General features: G+C 48.3%; 1 protein-coding gene across 7 annotated transcripts in view; it reads right to left on the bottom strand.

The window, feature by feature from the left end:
- SYT17 (synaptotagmin 17) overlaps nt 1–13,351 on the bottom strand; it is a 47,042-nt gene extending 33,691 nt beyond the window's left edge. The window contains exons 1-6 of one of the 7 annotated variants that reach the window (XM_068699860.1): nt 11,285–11,429; nt 8,591–8,608; nt 7,075–7,223; nt 3,391–3,446; nt 1,957–2,105; nt 914–1,533 (exon numbers count right to left, since the gene is read on the bottom strand). In XM_068699860.1, coding sequence (XP_068555961.1) covers nt 914–1,533; nt 1,957–2,105; nt 3,391–3,419 — 798 coding nt within the window. In that variant the 5' untranslated portion in view covers nt 3,420–3,446; nt 7,075–7,223; nt 8,591–8,608; nt 11,285–11,429. Of the gene's footprint in view, nt 1–913; nt 1,534–1,956; nt 2,106–3,390; nt 3,447–7,074; nt 7,224–8,590; nt 8,611–11,284; nt 11,430–11,776 lie in introns of those variants that run through there. The other 6 variants (XM_068699864.1, XM_068699857.1, XM_068699858.1 and 3 more) reach the window with 6 other exon arrangements.
- Between the last annotated feature and the right edge of the window lie 3,302 nt (nt 13,352–16,653).

The raw sequence follows: 16,653 nt of genomic DNA on the forward strand, positions 1-16,653 counted from the left end.
GGTTTTTGATTCAGCAAAGGCTCTAAGGCCTAGAAAATGCACTCCCACAGCTGGTGACACAGACAGGGGCAACCGTGTTAGACCAACCTTCAGCAATACTCCCATCCTCAGCACAAACAGGTAGGACACCCATGCCTAGCTCTTGGCTTAGCTTTTTACCTGGTCACTGCAGGTGATGGTGCTAAAAGCAAATCTGGTAGCTAAGGGCAGGTCCTGCTTGCAAAGCTCAGACCTCAGAGCTCCTTCCCTTGCTGCAGAGGAGGTGGCACTGCCCAGGGCCCTCTCCTGAGAGGACCCTCTGCACCCTTCTCCCATCCCACCCAGACCAAACTGCAGACCCAAACCTGCAAGCATGCAGCAGGCCATGTACATCAGATATAATCTGCGACAAGTTTAATTTCCTTCAGGGACACAACACAAATAAAATTATCTTGCAATTTTTTGCTCTGGGATAGATTTGTCTTCCATATACCTTCTTTGCATCAGATCATTACTGAACTGGTGCCAGTGGTTCTCCATGTGTACAACCACAGGAGTGACCCAGCTGAGACAGTGTCACTGCAGCGTCTGGGAAGAGATGCAGGTCACTGCAGCGACAAGAAAGATCTTCCACAAGATGAAGATTTCCAAAGCAGTTTTGATTTGTTCTCATTAGAGCTGACATAGATCTTCTGTCATTCCACCTCCCCTGAATATGAAAGAAGGCAGCTCCTTTACCTCACCGCAAAACAGCTACAAGGGCAGCTACAGGCCCAACGTTATTTCAACCCAGCAGATGCTGTATTAACAAGATGATGATGACTAATCAGAAATAGTATCAACTGCCAACAAGCAAAGGAACTATATATATACACACACACAAAAAAAAAAAAAGTGAGAAAAAACGTGGCAATAATCTGATAAATTCTGTTACCTGAGAACTAGGAACAAGGGCTTTCCACCAGTGACCGCCTTTCACAAGGTCTACATCACTCAAGGGCATTGACACTTTGCCAATAACACAGTGGCGTGAGAATTTGTCAAAATCCACTACGGTTAAAAGCAGAGTTCTTCTCTGGGCTTCTAAAAATGGGATTTCAAATGTGTACCTCTCTTCAAACACTGGGTTCTGAGTTTTGCGCTTAACTCCGGTCTGCTTGGAGTTCTTCTGGTCTGGAAGCAGGCAGATCTTCACATAGGGGTTGGAGTGAGCCATATCTTGCCTGGAGCCATCATACGAAATCGGGGGAGGCAGGTCCTTAGCCTCAATGACTCGCACTATTAGGTAATTATGCAACAGGTCATACTGAGTGCTGAAGTGCAGCATGCCCAGCTGGTACTTTGATAAGATTTCCTCATCTGTCAAGGAGTCCATATCATCGCTATTCGAGTCAAGAGAGTACAGTCTTGGTTCAAATTTTCTAAAATAGTCATCTGGGCTATAGGTTTTCCGCAGGATAGTTGGCTGAACTATTTCTTTCTTGGCTCCTATTATTCCAAACTCAATAGGTTTAATGTCAATTAATGGAGAACTTGGCCTCCTCGACTCTAAACCTAAATGAGAAAAATGCACAAAAATGATTATTAGAAACTCAGTTCATTACAGACCCAAGTCACATTGTGGCTCTTTGAGTTCAGCTATTCTGCATCTATGCAATGCCTCACACAGCAAACATTGCTAAGTGGGACTTTTCACCATTACATTTGCAAACAATTAACAGTACCCTTAGTTATGCTGCAGTGCAACCTCAATTACAATTTTTTCACCTTGTCTATTTTCACCACGCACATGCTTCAGCAAAAAAAACAGGGCTGACCCCTTCCACTGTGCTCCTATAGAGCTTGATGAGATTTTTATCAATGTACCTTCAACTCTACTTGATTCCCTGTCTAAGAGATGAAAGAGCAGGCAATACACTCTGATTTTTATTTTTTTTCCCCACAAGAATTACATTAATGTTGGAAGGACGACCTTACTTGAAATCCGCCTGGTGAGGCTGTAAGTGGACCGTGATGCATCTGAAGACGACCGCCTTCTGTCAGGGGAAACATCCTGAAGAGTGGGAGGCAGTTCACTGATTGTATTATCAGAGTCTCCATCTTTGTCCTCATTTTGGCTGCTTATCCTGTTATAACAAGAGACCTTTAGGTGATTCAGCCCAGTAAAAGGACAATATACAGAATGAAAATGTATTCAGATATTCTGTGTCTAATCTTGTGTGCACATCCCTGGGTGCCGCAGGGTATCTCCTTCATATCTATTTGGCAAGCAAAAGGCTGAGCAACTGACTTCATGCCTACGTGAAAGGGAGATATCTTTCTGCTTGCCTTTCAAACAAGAGCATATCAGCACGAGCGTGTGACACAGGCTACAGAGGCACGTGTGACTTGGACCTCAATCAGCAATAGTAAATTCAGCTTTGGGGGAGGGGGGGGGGGGGGGGGGAAAGCCCTCATAACATGAGCTTATTGCTGTAAATCCAGAGCCACCCTTTGGAAGCATGGCCATCACCAGGAAATAACTAGCATGGGAGCCACCATGATGCTCAGACACCTGAATCCCTCTCTGAGTAAAATATTACTTTGCAATACAACAGTAAGGTTTCAAAACTCAGTAAGTAGGATTAATTAACAGCTATCTATTGACATCTTTTTAAGTAACTGGTTCCATAAACCAGAGGTGACTCTCAAAAGACAGGAATTTTACTGCCCAGTGGTCTTGGTGAGGGAGGGAAGGGACAGAGGGAAGTCAGCAGGATCTCACTAACAAAGTAAATGTCAGTGAGAGCTGTAGCATCCTTGAGAAGACTCAGTAGGAGACTGGGATCATAAAGAAGCCTGCATAAAATTCCTATCTCAGCTTAGTTTTCATCTATTAGAGCAGTTCAGTTAAACATCTCAACTTCCCACAGCTGCGGTGGTTTGCACCACTGGCCAGGGCCTCCCAGCTTTGTCTGGAAGAGCAAGAGCCAGCAGTAACCCAGCTGCACCTTCTGAGGTGAGCCACTGCTAGAAATCTGCAGGTGGAAATGAAATCAAGCAATGGTATGAGACATGTAAACCATCATGCTAAACTAATCCATGAGACAGAGTACTCAGAAAAATAGCAGCAGATCACAAGGAAAGCATCAGCGTGAAATGAGCAAAGCAAGGGGAACACTGCTTAAGCCTTGCTCCTGAGATTCACTCATCCTATGTTCATGGCCAGGTTGGGTATAAATGAAGTATGTTGAATCATTTGCTCTAGCAATCAGTGACTGAACTAGAGCAATAACAATGTTCTGGAAAAAAAAAAAAGAAGTTGGAAACTCATAGAAAAGCCCCCCTGAATATAAAATAGACTTAAACTAGAATTTCTTATTAAAATTCACAAAATTCCCATCAGGATCTAGCATACATGCAAATACTCACCAACCCAGACTCACATAACTCATCCACATCAAAAAATAAATCACGTCAAATCAAATCTAGGAATCAAAACAAAACCCTATATTAAAGAGGGCATGCAGTATTTGCACAATCCTGCAGCCCATTAAAGGCAATCCAAACCATGCAGTTTGACATACAACCAGCACTAGGAACACAAATAGCTTTTTCATGCCCAAATGCAGGTCTGCACAATCATATGTAGCATTTGGACGTCTTTGTGTTTGAGAAGCAAATGCACAAAATGAGGAGAAGGCAGGGTGAAAAGGGAATCAGGAAGAGAGGCATTAAAGATGTTCTACAATGGGTAAACGTAATAGTGAGTTAATAACGTACAGATGACCTTTAGTAAGGAAATTGCTACTGAGCCACAATAATTTTTCCTCAAATAAACTTTGGCTCTGGTTAAAGCAGCTCTGTTTCTGTTTAATCAGAGCCTTTGGGAAGAGGAGTCGCGTTCTGATTTCAATTTAATCTCACAGAGTGTGCAGCATTTATCTTTGGGTTTTTAGGGAGAATACTCCATAACAGGCAGTGCTGACAAACACCCTCCTTCCCAGCCCATTTTTGCCAGGACTGGGATGCAAGCACTCGTGAAATAAGCAGCAGCAGCTACCATGCATTCAGGTCAATACAATTAGCCTCAATTCAGTAAGATTTTATTTATTTATTTATTTATTAAGTTGCTACTGGAGGCTACTATAAAAAATTCAGGAAGTGAGAAAAATCAACAGCCTCCCAAGAGAAAAGATTTCAGCTTGCAGCTTTAGAGTCCCCTCCTGAGTTTCCAGGACATCAGGTGTCTCACAGCTGCCAAAGGGAAAACCTTTGGCAAAACACAAAGGACAAGCTATCAAGCATGGGCATTCAGGTGTTTGCTAAGTAGGCAAATGAAGACCATAAAATTAGTTCTTCCCTAGGGACTGAGTGGGGAAGTAGGGAAGGAACACACTGCACTCTCTATGTATCTGCATCCTGGGTGCATGAAGAAGTGGCAACAGTGAAAGATCTTGGCAGAAAACCTGGATCTGGTTGTTAAACACTTGCAGGCTGTGAGCAGGGAGTACAATAAATTGATTTGTTCCCAAATTCAATGCATGTATCTAAATGCAGAATAGTGTTATCCAATCCACCTTCCATTTGAGAGGTTTCCATTGAATCTAGAAGCCTTCTTTAAAAAACAAATTAAAAAAAAAGTGTGTGTGTATCAATTAGCATACACGGATGTCTGAGCACTTTAAAAACACACCCATTAAACACGTTATGCTGAGACCAATTCCCAACCCCTGCTCTGCTCACACATCTAACCCCAGATATTGTCTCCTACCTCCAAAAACGCATAAGGAGATTGAAAAGTGTAAGATTAACAAAATGAAAGTAAAAACCTTCAACTTGAGAGCTGTAAGCCAGCCGAGGCTGCACAGCATCATTTCCACCTTAAATCCACATGCACAAACAGCGCAGCCCTCCTATTGATCTGCGAACAAAATACATCACTTCTGTCTCTTGCCTTTTACTCTCCCTTCCTCTTCATTTTCCAGACTCTTGCTTCTCTACAGTTATCTTCTCCCCTTTCCTCTCAGTTGCATCTCTTCAGCTCCTTCCTCACCTCCTCACTCCAGCCAGTTGGGGCTGCCTCATTGCTTTCCAGCAAGGTCACCCCAGAAGCTTAAAGCATCGCCATCCTTCCTGGCAGCCCCTGGGGTCCATCCCTGCTGGGGAGCAGGAGCCAGCAGCCTTCTTCAGCAAGCAGAGCCCTACAACAACGTGTGTCAACAGCCACGCTTAGAGATCACAAGATTTATAGTAGTACCAGAGGAGATGGTGATTCCGTCATCCTAAGGCACGACAGCATCCATTGCCTCCACTCCAAGCACAATTACTTGGTTCCTGCCTGCCCTTCCCAGGCACTAGCTTTGGAAACTTGCCTCCTCTCATTGCTACAGCAGAAAAGAAAAGCCCTAATTGTACCAGGCTGCCTGAAGCTGGAAGGAAAGAGAGATGTGACACTAAAGGCACAGCCCTGGGACATGACCCAGGCTGGGGGCTCCTAAGTCCATCAGTAAGTGCAGCATGAAGCATGATGCGGCTGAAGAACTGGGCTTTTTTTCCTAAATGTGCTGCCTCCTGCTTTTGGTCACTGTAAGAAACTAACCACCGAGGCTTTCAGATGGACCGGGGGAAAATAATACAGGCTGGAGACAGCATTTTGTGAGTCCAAAGGTCACCGTGTTTTCAGCCTGCGGCAAAGTCCAGCTCATCCACAAAGTCACCACATGCCTGAGTTTTAAGGCCACAAGAGGAGCAAAGCCTCCACGCTGACAGTGCCTTGGAGGCAGACAGAGGAGCCAACAGCCCAAACCCATGGGGCCAGTCACCCCCCACCTGCCCGTTGTGTCCCTTCTGCTCCCCAGCACAGCAGAGCAGCTCTGAAGCACCCTCTCGCACCAAGCCTGGCTGCTTGTTCCCAGGTATGTAATTGTTTCTGCAGCAATCTTTCTATGTCCAATACTGCTACCTCATCACTGTGTTCTCTTGTGCCCAAATGCTTTCCTATTTAGCATTGATTTTGCTTCCATTTCCCACTAATTGCAGGTGAATCCATTTCTGGGCATATATCAGACTCTTAAATACGCTGCTCCAAATTTAAAAACCACTCTAACACATCTCGAACATTTCTATTTTTATTGCTTCAGTATTAATTACCATCCTATTCTACCATGATTCAAGAAGGTATAGAGACAAGACTGTGATTTAAACATGAGACAACTTACTTCGTGCAGCCACAGCACACAGACCTTCCAGACCTTCCAGAGTGGGTGAAATTAACCGAGGGCCTTAGTGCCCAGGCACAACATCTCAGCAGCTTGTGACGTGCTAAACAGGCAACTCCTGTGCCCTAGTTTCTGGACACGGTGAGGTTTAGCCATCTCCATCAAGTTCTCTGCCCTCACAGAAGACAGCCCGGCCCAGCAGACAGAGCCAGCACTAAAATCCAGGAGACCTCTATTTTCTTCCTGGTTTCACTAATGCCTCCACAGCCACCTCTGTGATTCCCCAAGGAGAGGGTGTAAAATGGGGAAGACAGCACTGCCTTTCTTCAAAGCACCAGGTAAAGCCAAGAGTTGTCACTCTTGTTCTTTACTGATTCAAGAGGAAATCTTGAAAAGTACTAAGGTGACGTAAGAGATCAGGTCTTGCTAAATGAACCGTCAGATGGATTTCCCCTTAGAACACGTAGGAGGTATTCCTTTCATCTTCCTAGGTTATGACCATCTTAATGCCAAAACAAGAAAATTTTCTGTAACAACCTCATCAGCATTTCAACTAAGCTAAAGTGCTCCAAAGGCTGAGCATGTGCAAAGTAGGACTTTGGAAGAAAAGTATTTTTAGATGCCAACTCAACTTGCTATGCTAGCTTACGAGCTAACTTCTGTTTTACCTAGCAGAAAGTGTTCTCCAGATTCCCATTATTATTTGAGCTAATGGGACTGCTGTTTTTTTACCATTGAGTAGCCTACGCTCCCACCCTCAGCAGGAGACCCTTCCTTAGGGTATGGCATCCTCTGAACTCTGAAAGTCCTCTCACCATTTCGTATTAACTCTCCCACCGCAGCTGAACAGCCCTACCCTTCAGTTAGGGCTGTGAGATTGTGCATCTAAACTTACAGCCAGGCTGGAGTCTGAGCAGGAAAGGGTCCCAGGATTTCAACTTCATCTTCATTTGTTTGACAACAGCTACAGTCGAAACACTTCTGACAACAATTTCTACAAGTCCACCGGCACAGCAAGAGATCCGAGATCCTAGCGAGCAGACCCTGAAGCCATTGGAAACCAAAGTACAAGATTACAACCCATCAATAGCTATTGAAAAATAACATTCAGCTGTATTTATGTTTGTGTTTCTGCAACAGCACATATTTATTTATAAAGAACTATATTTATTCCCTCTATATCAACAGACAAGTGCTGTGCAGTTACTAGTCCAACTTCAGGGATGCCATAACAAGGCAGGAAAATAAGCGTTCATGGCAGGTACTTTCCCTCTGGTAGCGATGTATTATTACATAGGTTGGCAAAAGGGTGATTTGCAAAACACTATGGCGTAATGACATGCTGGAGTGGAATCATGCTCGTTCTACCACGCACATCAACAAACTAATAGATAGGCAAATGTATAACAAAAGGAATTTAAACCAGAAGGTAAGTGAAAGCCCCAACTTAATTCTGCAAGAGTCTATTTAATTTGAAAAGCTTAACATAGCAACATGAATACATTCCATCCCTGTAGATACATCAGCATGTAATATTCATATGATCCATTCGCATACAGCATTACAGCCCAACAAATTCACCGCCAAAATGGATTAGCAAAAGCATACTGTCCGCATTCCTCCCCTCTGCTAGGACGATTAACTTAATGAAGAATCTACAATGATTATTTTTTTAAAGTTACTTATCCTAAAAACTATTTAATTTCTGAGGTTTCCATGGTGGCACCAGGAGCATTTCCTGTAGCAGCGCTCCTCTGCTTTCACAAACCCGTCACATGCCCCATCGGAGGGAGGACAGATACTGCACCATGCCCACACCATCCCTGCAGCCTTCCTCCCGCTTCAAAGCTCTGCTTGCTTCAAGTGGAGCAGAAAGCCCAAACTGAGGCCATCTCCCACCCATGGCAGCTCCCATTCTGCAGTAAGAGGCCTTACTGAGCAGCACCGGGCCACTGCCAGTGAAGGGCATCGCTCTGTGGTCCTGGAGGACACACAGCTGCGAGAGCACTGCACGTCCCCATCCAGAGTGGAATCACTTTACAATTGTATGCGAACTTGGAAAGTTCATTAGAAGCTGAAGAAATGAAGCACGTGAGCGTTTCTCCACAGATATCCCCCAAAAGTACTTGGTACAAGGGCGCTATCACACTGCAAAAAGGATGTGATTTCTCTTGGGAATGCAGGTCTGCAGAGAAGACTCCACAGGAACATCTTTCAAGCTTCAGTAAAACAGTTTTTCCATAAACAAAATCTGAGCCTTGCAAAAAGTAAAATAAATTAAAAATTACCAGCCCTGAATGTGGTGCATTACTTATATCTAGGACATCAGTAAAGAGTCAGAAAATATGAGACAATCCCCTCAGGATGGAGCGAGGAGACAGAGCAGAGAGTGAATCATCAGATTAACTCACCTCATTTATTGGTTCCAACTGTCCTTTTAGACATCCATGATGAAGCAAAGGGGAACAAAATAAAAGAGACAAAAACAGGTTAGCAATGCTCAAATAACTTCAAATGTTCTGCCATGGTGTGCCCCAGACTGGGACAGGCTTTTATTTCTGGCAGGACAGTCAACATTCGGCAGAGGCAAGGTCTCCTGGGCAGGCATTGGCTTCTACTGCTTCCAGCCCTGTCCCGCTAAGCTCCCTCTGCTTCCCGAGGAGTGAAACTCCCAAATCCATCCCGAAGCACAAAAATCCTGCTCAGTGCCACCTTGCTAAAGGGCTATCATGTGCGACCACTTTGCTTTTTCCTAATAACCTGTCTCTAATTGCAGCCGACAGCGAACCGCATCCAAACGTTGCAGTTACACGCCGTGGTGGAAAAGGCTTTCATCCAGATCCTGCCCTTATCAACAGAGCTTCAAGGGCAGCTCGTTAGAGGCAGCATTTCTAGGAGCACCTCTCCGTTGTGCACGCATCACTCGAGGTAGCCGGGCTTCTTCAGCCTCAGCCTCCGACTTGACTCGGAGGAGAGAAGACCCAAAGTCAAGTGCTCAAAGCCTGCGTCGTGCACTCCAGCTTGAACACTTGCACTGCAGCCACTTCCCCGAAGGCACAGAGAAAATCTACAGCAAAGGAAGAAATTATCGCAAGCCAGTGTTTTAATCACGAAGCCGTCCTTGCAACATTATACCTACCTTGCTTCAGTTACAACTGGAGATTTAGCAGCATTTCATGTACCTGCTGAAATGCTTTTCCTACCTGTCTCTCTGCTAATGATTAAGAGTTTTTTAATTGTGCTGGCTGTCCTTCTGTAAAAGGGAAGCCCTTAAAAAAAAAAAGCAGCAAAACCAAAACTCCTCTTCCCTACCCATCCATGTGTACAAAGCTATGCTCAGGGACAATATGGACAAGAGACGGCTTCTATGAAGAAGCCAGGATGCCTAAGATGAGTTCAGATCCAAGATCACTTCCGCGGGCTGCCCTCCAGCACAAGCCTCCCTTCCAAACTTCTCCAAAACCAGTGCCTGGCAGGAAGGCTGCAACTCGTTTGCAACAGAAATTAGAGACTGAAAACGCTGCAGTGCAATGTGACGAGAGCTATTAGATACCCGCGGACCAACTGGTTAAGGAAATCTTGAATGGTTTAAAGGGCTCATCAGTCCTTATTAATGCGAACTTGCAGCCAAGGTGCCGCAGCCAAAGCGGCGGCGGTTTAGCGAAGCTGCAACAAGAATATTTAAATTGCTGTAAAATGAACCTGCTGGATTCCTGCCACGCAATCAAACGCCGTAGCACACACCGTGCAAAAGAGGTGGTATTTCTGAGCAGCCCGTGGGGACTTGAGGCAGGCTGGTGTCACACAGCCATGCTGGAGGCCACCACCGGGCACCAGTTAAGGGTGAATGCTCGCGTGTGTCACCAAGCCACAGAGCACAAGTGCCACAGGCAACATAACAGTGACTCTGTGACCACCCCGAAATCTCCACCAGGAGAGGGGAGGGCAGAAATAACAAGAGCTAGGCATTACTGTGCAAACGGGCAGCCAAGTCAGCAGTGCCATGCAGGGTATAAGGGCAGGGACCCATGAAAGGAAAGCAAACAGGAGCAGCTGCGTGCATCCACCTGGGTGGCGCGGGGCAGGAGGTGGGCGCTGGGGAAGGGCAGAGGCTTGCAGAAGGATGTGACAGAAGGCAGTAGGGGGCCGGCACCCCCAGCAGCACCCACGGGAGGGAAATCTGCTCCAAGCCAGCACTCAGAGCAGGGTTAAGGCACACGGTGGTGTCCCCCAGTGATGCTGGGATGGGGTCTCCATCAGTGATGGCTGTGTTGTGCCCCTCCTGTGGCACCCAGCACGGCAGTGTGGGGACAACAAGGTCCCCCCAGCCCCACCACCCCAACGCCACAGCCTGGGGACAAGGGGGTGACCACCGTGAGCACCAGCCCAGGGGTGCTGCCGGGGTGGTCCCCAAGACCCCTGCTCCACAGGGGGATGGCAGGGGGGGGAATGGTCACAGATGGCGGGGGACAGTGGGGGGCTCTAACAGAGCTCCAGCTCCTGGACGTCTCATCCAGCTGGAAACGCTCTGCTCATCTTAAAATTGGGGGTGCAGCCTCCGGAGCCACAGAGATTGAAAAACAAGCGACTGGAAACTGCAGGGCCGGAGGGACAAAATCGCTCTGGATTTTACAAAAACCGCCCCAATTCAGTCCAGCCTTACCGGGGGCTCGGGCTGGCCGCAGCCGGGGGCGCTCGTTTTCCCCCTTCTTCCCCAGCCTCTACCGGGCCATGCCCAGGCTGGGGGGCTCCCAAAGTCACCGTCACCCCCCGGGTTTCCTGCGGGCTTCGGCAGCCCCCTCTGGCTCAAGGCACCCAGTCCTCGGGGGGGGTCTCCCGCAGCCGGAGCCACCCCGCTCCTACGGACGGACAGAGCGGGGCTGTCTGCGATGTCCGGAGCACCACGAAAAGCCGGGGTCTCGCTGCCAGCCCCCCGCCCTCTTTGCCCGGAGCCCCCAGAAGTTCCCCCAAAGTTGCGCGCACCCAGCGCGCTGCGCCCCAGCCCCGCAGACGGCGCCTACAGCGCACGGAGACCCCCCCTTTGCCCCCTCCCAGACCCCCTCCAGGCCGGATTCTCCCCCCCAGCACCTTGGCTCCGCACCCACCTGGATGTACGCCATCTTCCGCGGGGCTCCGCTGCGCCGCGCTGCGCCCCCCGGCACGGCACGGCACGGCACGGCACGGCACCGCCCCGGGCGGGGAGGGGGCGGCCACGAAGGCACCGCGGGGCTGGGGGGCGCCGTCAGGGCGGGGAGAGCCGCCACCGAGGCCCCCCCATCCCCGGCTCGTCGGGAAAATGCGAGGGGGCTTCGTGCTCTGAGGGGGGGGGAGCCGGCGGGCGGCCACCCGGCACGGCTCGGCACGGCTCGGCGCTGCCCGCGGGTGCAACAGGTCCGCCGCAGCACGGGCAAACACTGACCTCCAGAGGGCCCGGCGTGGAAATTCAGGGCTGGGAAGCCCTCCTCGGCCCCCGGGGGGACGCTCGGGAGAAGCCCAGGGATGTAAGTGTGGAGCTGGCGTGGCCGCGCTGGGTAACGCGGTTGTTGCGCCTGTGCTTTCCCCCGAGGAGCTGACGGTAAGAGATGTCCTAAACGCACCTGAGCTGTGACAGGGACGCGGTTGTTGCAGGAGGTTAAGTGCACGGAGTTATAGCACGTACGCTCGCGTCTCCCCGGGTGAGGAGGAGCTGGAGGAAGGTGCCCACAGTCCCTGCTGAGCATCGCTGCTTGGCTTCGTGCCCACCTGCTGAGAGGTCAGCCCCCAGGCTGAACAGGGGGATGGGATGCAGCCCAGTGGTGGGACCTCTCGGGCAAACCCCACCGAGCAGGTGGCTGGGCCTGGGTAGCATTTAAAGGGAGCTCAGTTAGGGAAGCGGCCCATTTTGAGGTCAATCTCCCAAAAATGAAATCTCAGGAAAGGTGGAGATATGGGGCTGTTCCTCTTCAGCACCGCCTTGGCAGCACACAAATTACAGCTTCCCTACACGCCGCCCTAAATGAAGGCTCCTGCCCACAGCCTTGGAGGAAATTCTGTGGCTGGCACCTTCCCAGCCCGCGGGTTTCCGCAAAAGCCTGCACAAAGCCAACGCTCGTGCTGGTGGAGCAGAGTGCCCGTATCCATGTGCCGCTCCTTGGGGAGATGCACTGCTGCCCACCAGGCAGGGGCTCGTAGCCGTCCTGCTGCCAGCTCACAAATACATACCTTCAATGGGAAACAGCCTCCCAGACGGAGATTTTCTGACAGATCCTGGCCCCAAGCTCTGGAGGGGACCAGAACTACTGAAGCCTTGCATGAGAAATTGCAATGCAGCACCCTCCTGCTGTCCTTCCCTGAGCAAAGGCATGTGTTGAGAGGAGAAGAAAACCCATCTTGTACCCAACATGTTCGCCATACGATGAAGAAGGGGCCTGGTTTGTGCAGTACCAATGAAAGATGAAGGGCACTTTGTTGGCCAGCCTCGAGCACACTGCTCTGAGCAAAGCACAGACGCAGCAAGGCCAGAGGTTTGCAGCCCAGCCCAGCTGAGCATTTGGAAGCTGCAGGCTCCTAGGCGCCTCCCTGCTGCCCAGCACCCCAATGTGTTGCACCATAGAATGGTGAGAGGTAAAAGCATGCTGCTCTGCAGAACAGAGTAGGCAGAGTTTCAAATGCTGGCCAGCCTAAAAACACGAGTCACTACTGCTCCTTGTGGCAGCGAGAGGGTCTGGGGGACTTGGAAGTCTTTCGCCCCACTGATCTCATTTAACGGCCCGTTTAAGTTCTCACTGAATTCAATGAAAAACTCCCATTGACTTCCGTGGGAAGGGTGGGAAGGGCCTTACTCCCAGTTAAAAACATAAATTCTCTTTTTCCCCAGGGAGAGCAGCTACTGCTGTAGAAGATCTACCACAGCGGAGATAAGCAAGACAAAAACTGTAATACTTTGTTTCAGGCAGTTTTGAGCATATGATTAAACCGTGGTACAAGCTGTTTGTCAATTTGCGCTCTTGGATTCTTTGTCATTCCACAGCCTCTTTCCAAGTGCCAGTGTTTAAAATGTCAGTCTTTACTTTGAATATCACTGCTCTTTTCATCTTGACTCACCACCGCCTTAATGCAGCTTGCAATAAGCGAGCACATGGATTTTTTTTCATGTTACAACGTAGTAGAGGCTTAAACTTTTAAGACAGATTTTTTTTTTTGACTCTTTAAAGCCATAATGCTGTGAGTCACAAAAACTATGTCACACTTCGCTATACAAACACGCACACGTTTGTACTTACTCCTTTGACTACATAAAGGAGAGAGGAAGACCCAATGCCATGGCCATCCTCCCTCACAGACCGGAGCTCGCTGTTGTGTACCTGGCACGTCCACAGATCAGTGCTCTTCTTCCTCCTGAGGCAACAGGCTCTTTGGCTGGCACACATAAGCATCATGAACCCAAAAAGGAGAGCAAAAGAATGAAGTTTACATGAGGTTTCACTAATGCTATTGATTGTTACGGTGAATGAATTCACGTGCTTTAGTAGCAGACTAGTACAAAAACACAAGATAGATGTGCCGCCACTGCACACTCATACATATACATGCATTCAGGTGCCTTTTATGCTGTCACATGAAGGCTTTTAGATTACATTCTCTCAGCAAATATATTCAATAGGCAAACACTGCTCTAACCCAAAGAATCTGATGGATTCAGAACAGCAGACAGGTGGTTATTGTAAAATCTAATTTCAAATCTGCATATGGCTGATGCTCTGATTAAGCTCTGCTTCTACGGCATTCAGAATAAACAGACCCATTTGACATGATGACAACATAACCTTTGGATGTCCTTTGCTGTGCACACTCTGTGTCTGATAAGACACATTCCATGCTTCCCACATGCAGTGGCTGCAATGCAGATGGTGAGGCTTACAAATGCAAGATTTCAACACAGAAAACAATGTAATTAACACCGTGTTCACAGATTTTTTTTATGATAGATTTCTCTTCTTACTTGTATTAATACACAATGGGAATAGCATCAGCTACATCCAGAGGATGCACTTGAATCACTACAACCAGCCCAGCAAATAGCAAAAACTACCTCCAGCATAGGAAATGAGTTCAGCAGTTTCTCAGGCAAACCAAAATCAGGACTAGCAGTATTCAGAGAGCCATGTCTGCATGTGTCCTGCCAGCCCTAGTCAAAGACTTTCAGCTACTTCATGCCTCTAAGTTAACAGAGAAGAGCATCACTCAGAAAAAGCAGAGGAAGGAAGGAAAGGAAAGAAGTCTGAGGGCTACTTCTAAGGATTTTCATCTGAATCTTGCTAAAGCAATTGGCACCGCTTCCTGCTGCAACAGGGAAAGTGAGGAGAAAAGTGGCACTGCAAGATAAGATGAGATGTCTTACTCTGCTGTTCATACGCCAGGTCCTTATCATCATTGCTTGAGCCTGCTGGAATAGCCAGCTACCACTCTGCCTAAAAATAAGACCCTTATCTCCAGAAGTTTTTTATAAATGGCAAGCCATGGTAGCTGGTGCTTCCCTGTTGCTGTTGGCAGCCCACAAAAGCCTAGATGCTCCTTTGATTGCAGGATTAGCTTTGTTCCCCCACAGCACCATCCCTCTAAAGGCATCTGAGGTTCACTCTTCCAGAGCCTTCTTTAGCAACAAGTTTGTCTCCTTGTGGTTTTCATGGAAGCGCAGCTTCCCTCTGTGGTTTTCGAGGCCTTTTTTCTGCCTTGGTGTTTGTACTCTGATCAGGCATGAGATTTCATTACAAAAGCTCTGGACCACCAGCTGCAGGACTGTCCCCTGCGACCTGCACCCAGCAGAGACAGAGAGCACTGCTAGTGGCATGGCAGGGATTGATGCAGACATTGAGCAGTGAAGTGGCGCACAGCAGGGAACACAAGTGGGCAAGTACCTCTACCGGGGAGTGCAAGCCAGGCTCTGAAAAGCAGATCTGCTCCAGCTGCCAAGGTAGAAAGCAGCAAGCTGCTCACTTACTCTGCCCTCAGCTGTGTCCCAGCAGAGACTGGACCTGCCTGCCGCGTTAAAGCCCACTGACTGCGAGCCTAAACTGTTCTTTGTATTTCATCACACTCCCCTCCTCCTTTTGTGCAACGTTTCTAAGCTCTTGGCCCCTTCTGGCTCGGCACTACCTGCCCCAGGATCTTTCTCCTGTCACATCTCCTACAGCTCGTGCTCTTCCTGGCCTGCTGCTGTGCCCTCAAAGCACTCCTCTGCCTTCCCCCACAAACAGCCTCTGCTGATTCTGCATTTTCTGCGGCGCAGCTGGGTTATTAACCAGCCACCTGGCAGTTCCCTAATTGGCAATACCGGTAAAAGCACATTTTTCTCTTTTCTTAAGTCTCCAGACAAAGTGGGTAAATTTGATCTAAAATGCTCAAATCCTCCTTGCCTCACATAATTTACAATGTCCTAGCTCATGCCACGGAAGTTACAGCTATTGTCTTGCACTCACACATTTTCTAGTGTGTCTTTAACATACATTCTGGCAGGGAACCGAATGACGCAGCATAATCTCCTCAAGCTATTTCTATAGTAAACACTGATAAAAAAAAAAAAAAAAAAAAAAAAAAAAAAAAAAAAAAAAAAACACAGCCAAAGGGCACACAGCCTCTGAGGAAGCAGCCAGCACATATTATTTTATGAAGCCCTGGGATACAAGCTCTGCCTCAGAAGGAGCCCGTCACCACCGGGTTAAGTTGTGTTCGGTCCCATGGCGCTGCCCGCAGCCTGGTCCCCTCAGAGCGCAGCCCTCGGTGGCTTTTGGCTCCTGCAGTAGCCCCTAGGCCTGAACCAAGTGTGCCAGCCAGAAGTGCTGAAAGCAAACATAAGTGCTAAGTCACATGTGTAAATATGAATTCAAGGCCACATTCTTTCACCTGCCTGATTTCGCAGTAAGGACAGGACCGTCGCAGCCTGGCCAACCTGCTGCCTTGGTGCAGCCACGGCAGCGCGAGCATCCCATTGAGAAGGCAAAGCGCTGCCAGGCTCTTCTGCTTGGAACTCACTCCCTGCGTTTAGGCCAAAAACGCTTGGATACAGAGTATGAAAAAAGCCTGGGGTATTTTCAGACTTCCGAGGAGAGAATGCTGTATTTAAAGGAAGTTCAGTTTTACAGTTGCTTTTATAATCCGTTTTGTTTACAATTGGTTTATTCAAGCTGCATGGCTGCAGAGTTAGCTGCTAGATTTCTTTTCCAAGCTCCCATTTCTAACTGTTTGCAGACACAGGACAGAGCTATTTTTGTAATATAAATCATTAGAGGGAGAATATCTCACAGTCCCCACTGAAGCAAATTCCTAAGGAAGTGAAATCTATTTTTATAGAAAAATTCTATTTAGTGTTTATTTTAATACAATGACTGAGAAGCAAGCACCATTGGCCTTTCTGAAGCAGAGCAGCAGTGTCCCCACTTGCTGGCAGCACAAGGGACATGCTGCCAGCCCGAGGGAGCTGCAGAGCTGGGCTCCC

Source organism: Anas acuta, chromosome 15 (genome assembly GCF_963932015.1).
Source record: "Anas acuta chromosome 15, bAnaAcu1.1, whole genome shotgun sequence".
Taxonomy (NCBI): Eukaryota; Metazoa; Chordata; class Aves; order Anseriformes; family Anatidae; genus Anas; species Anas acuta.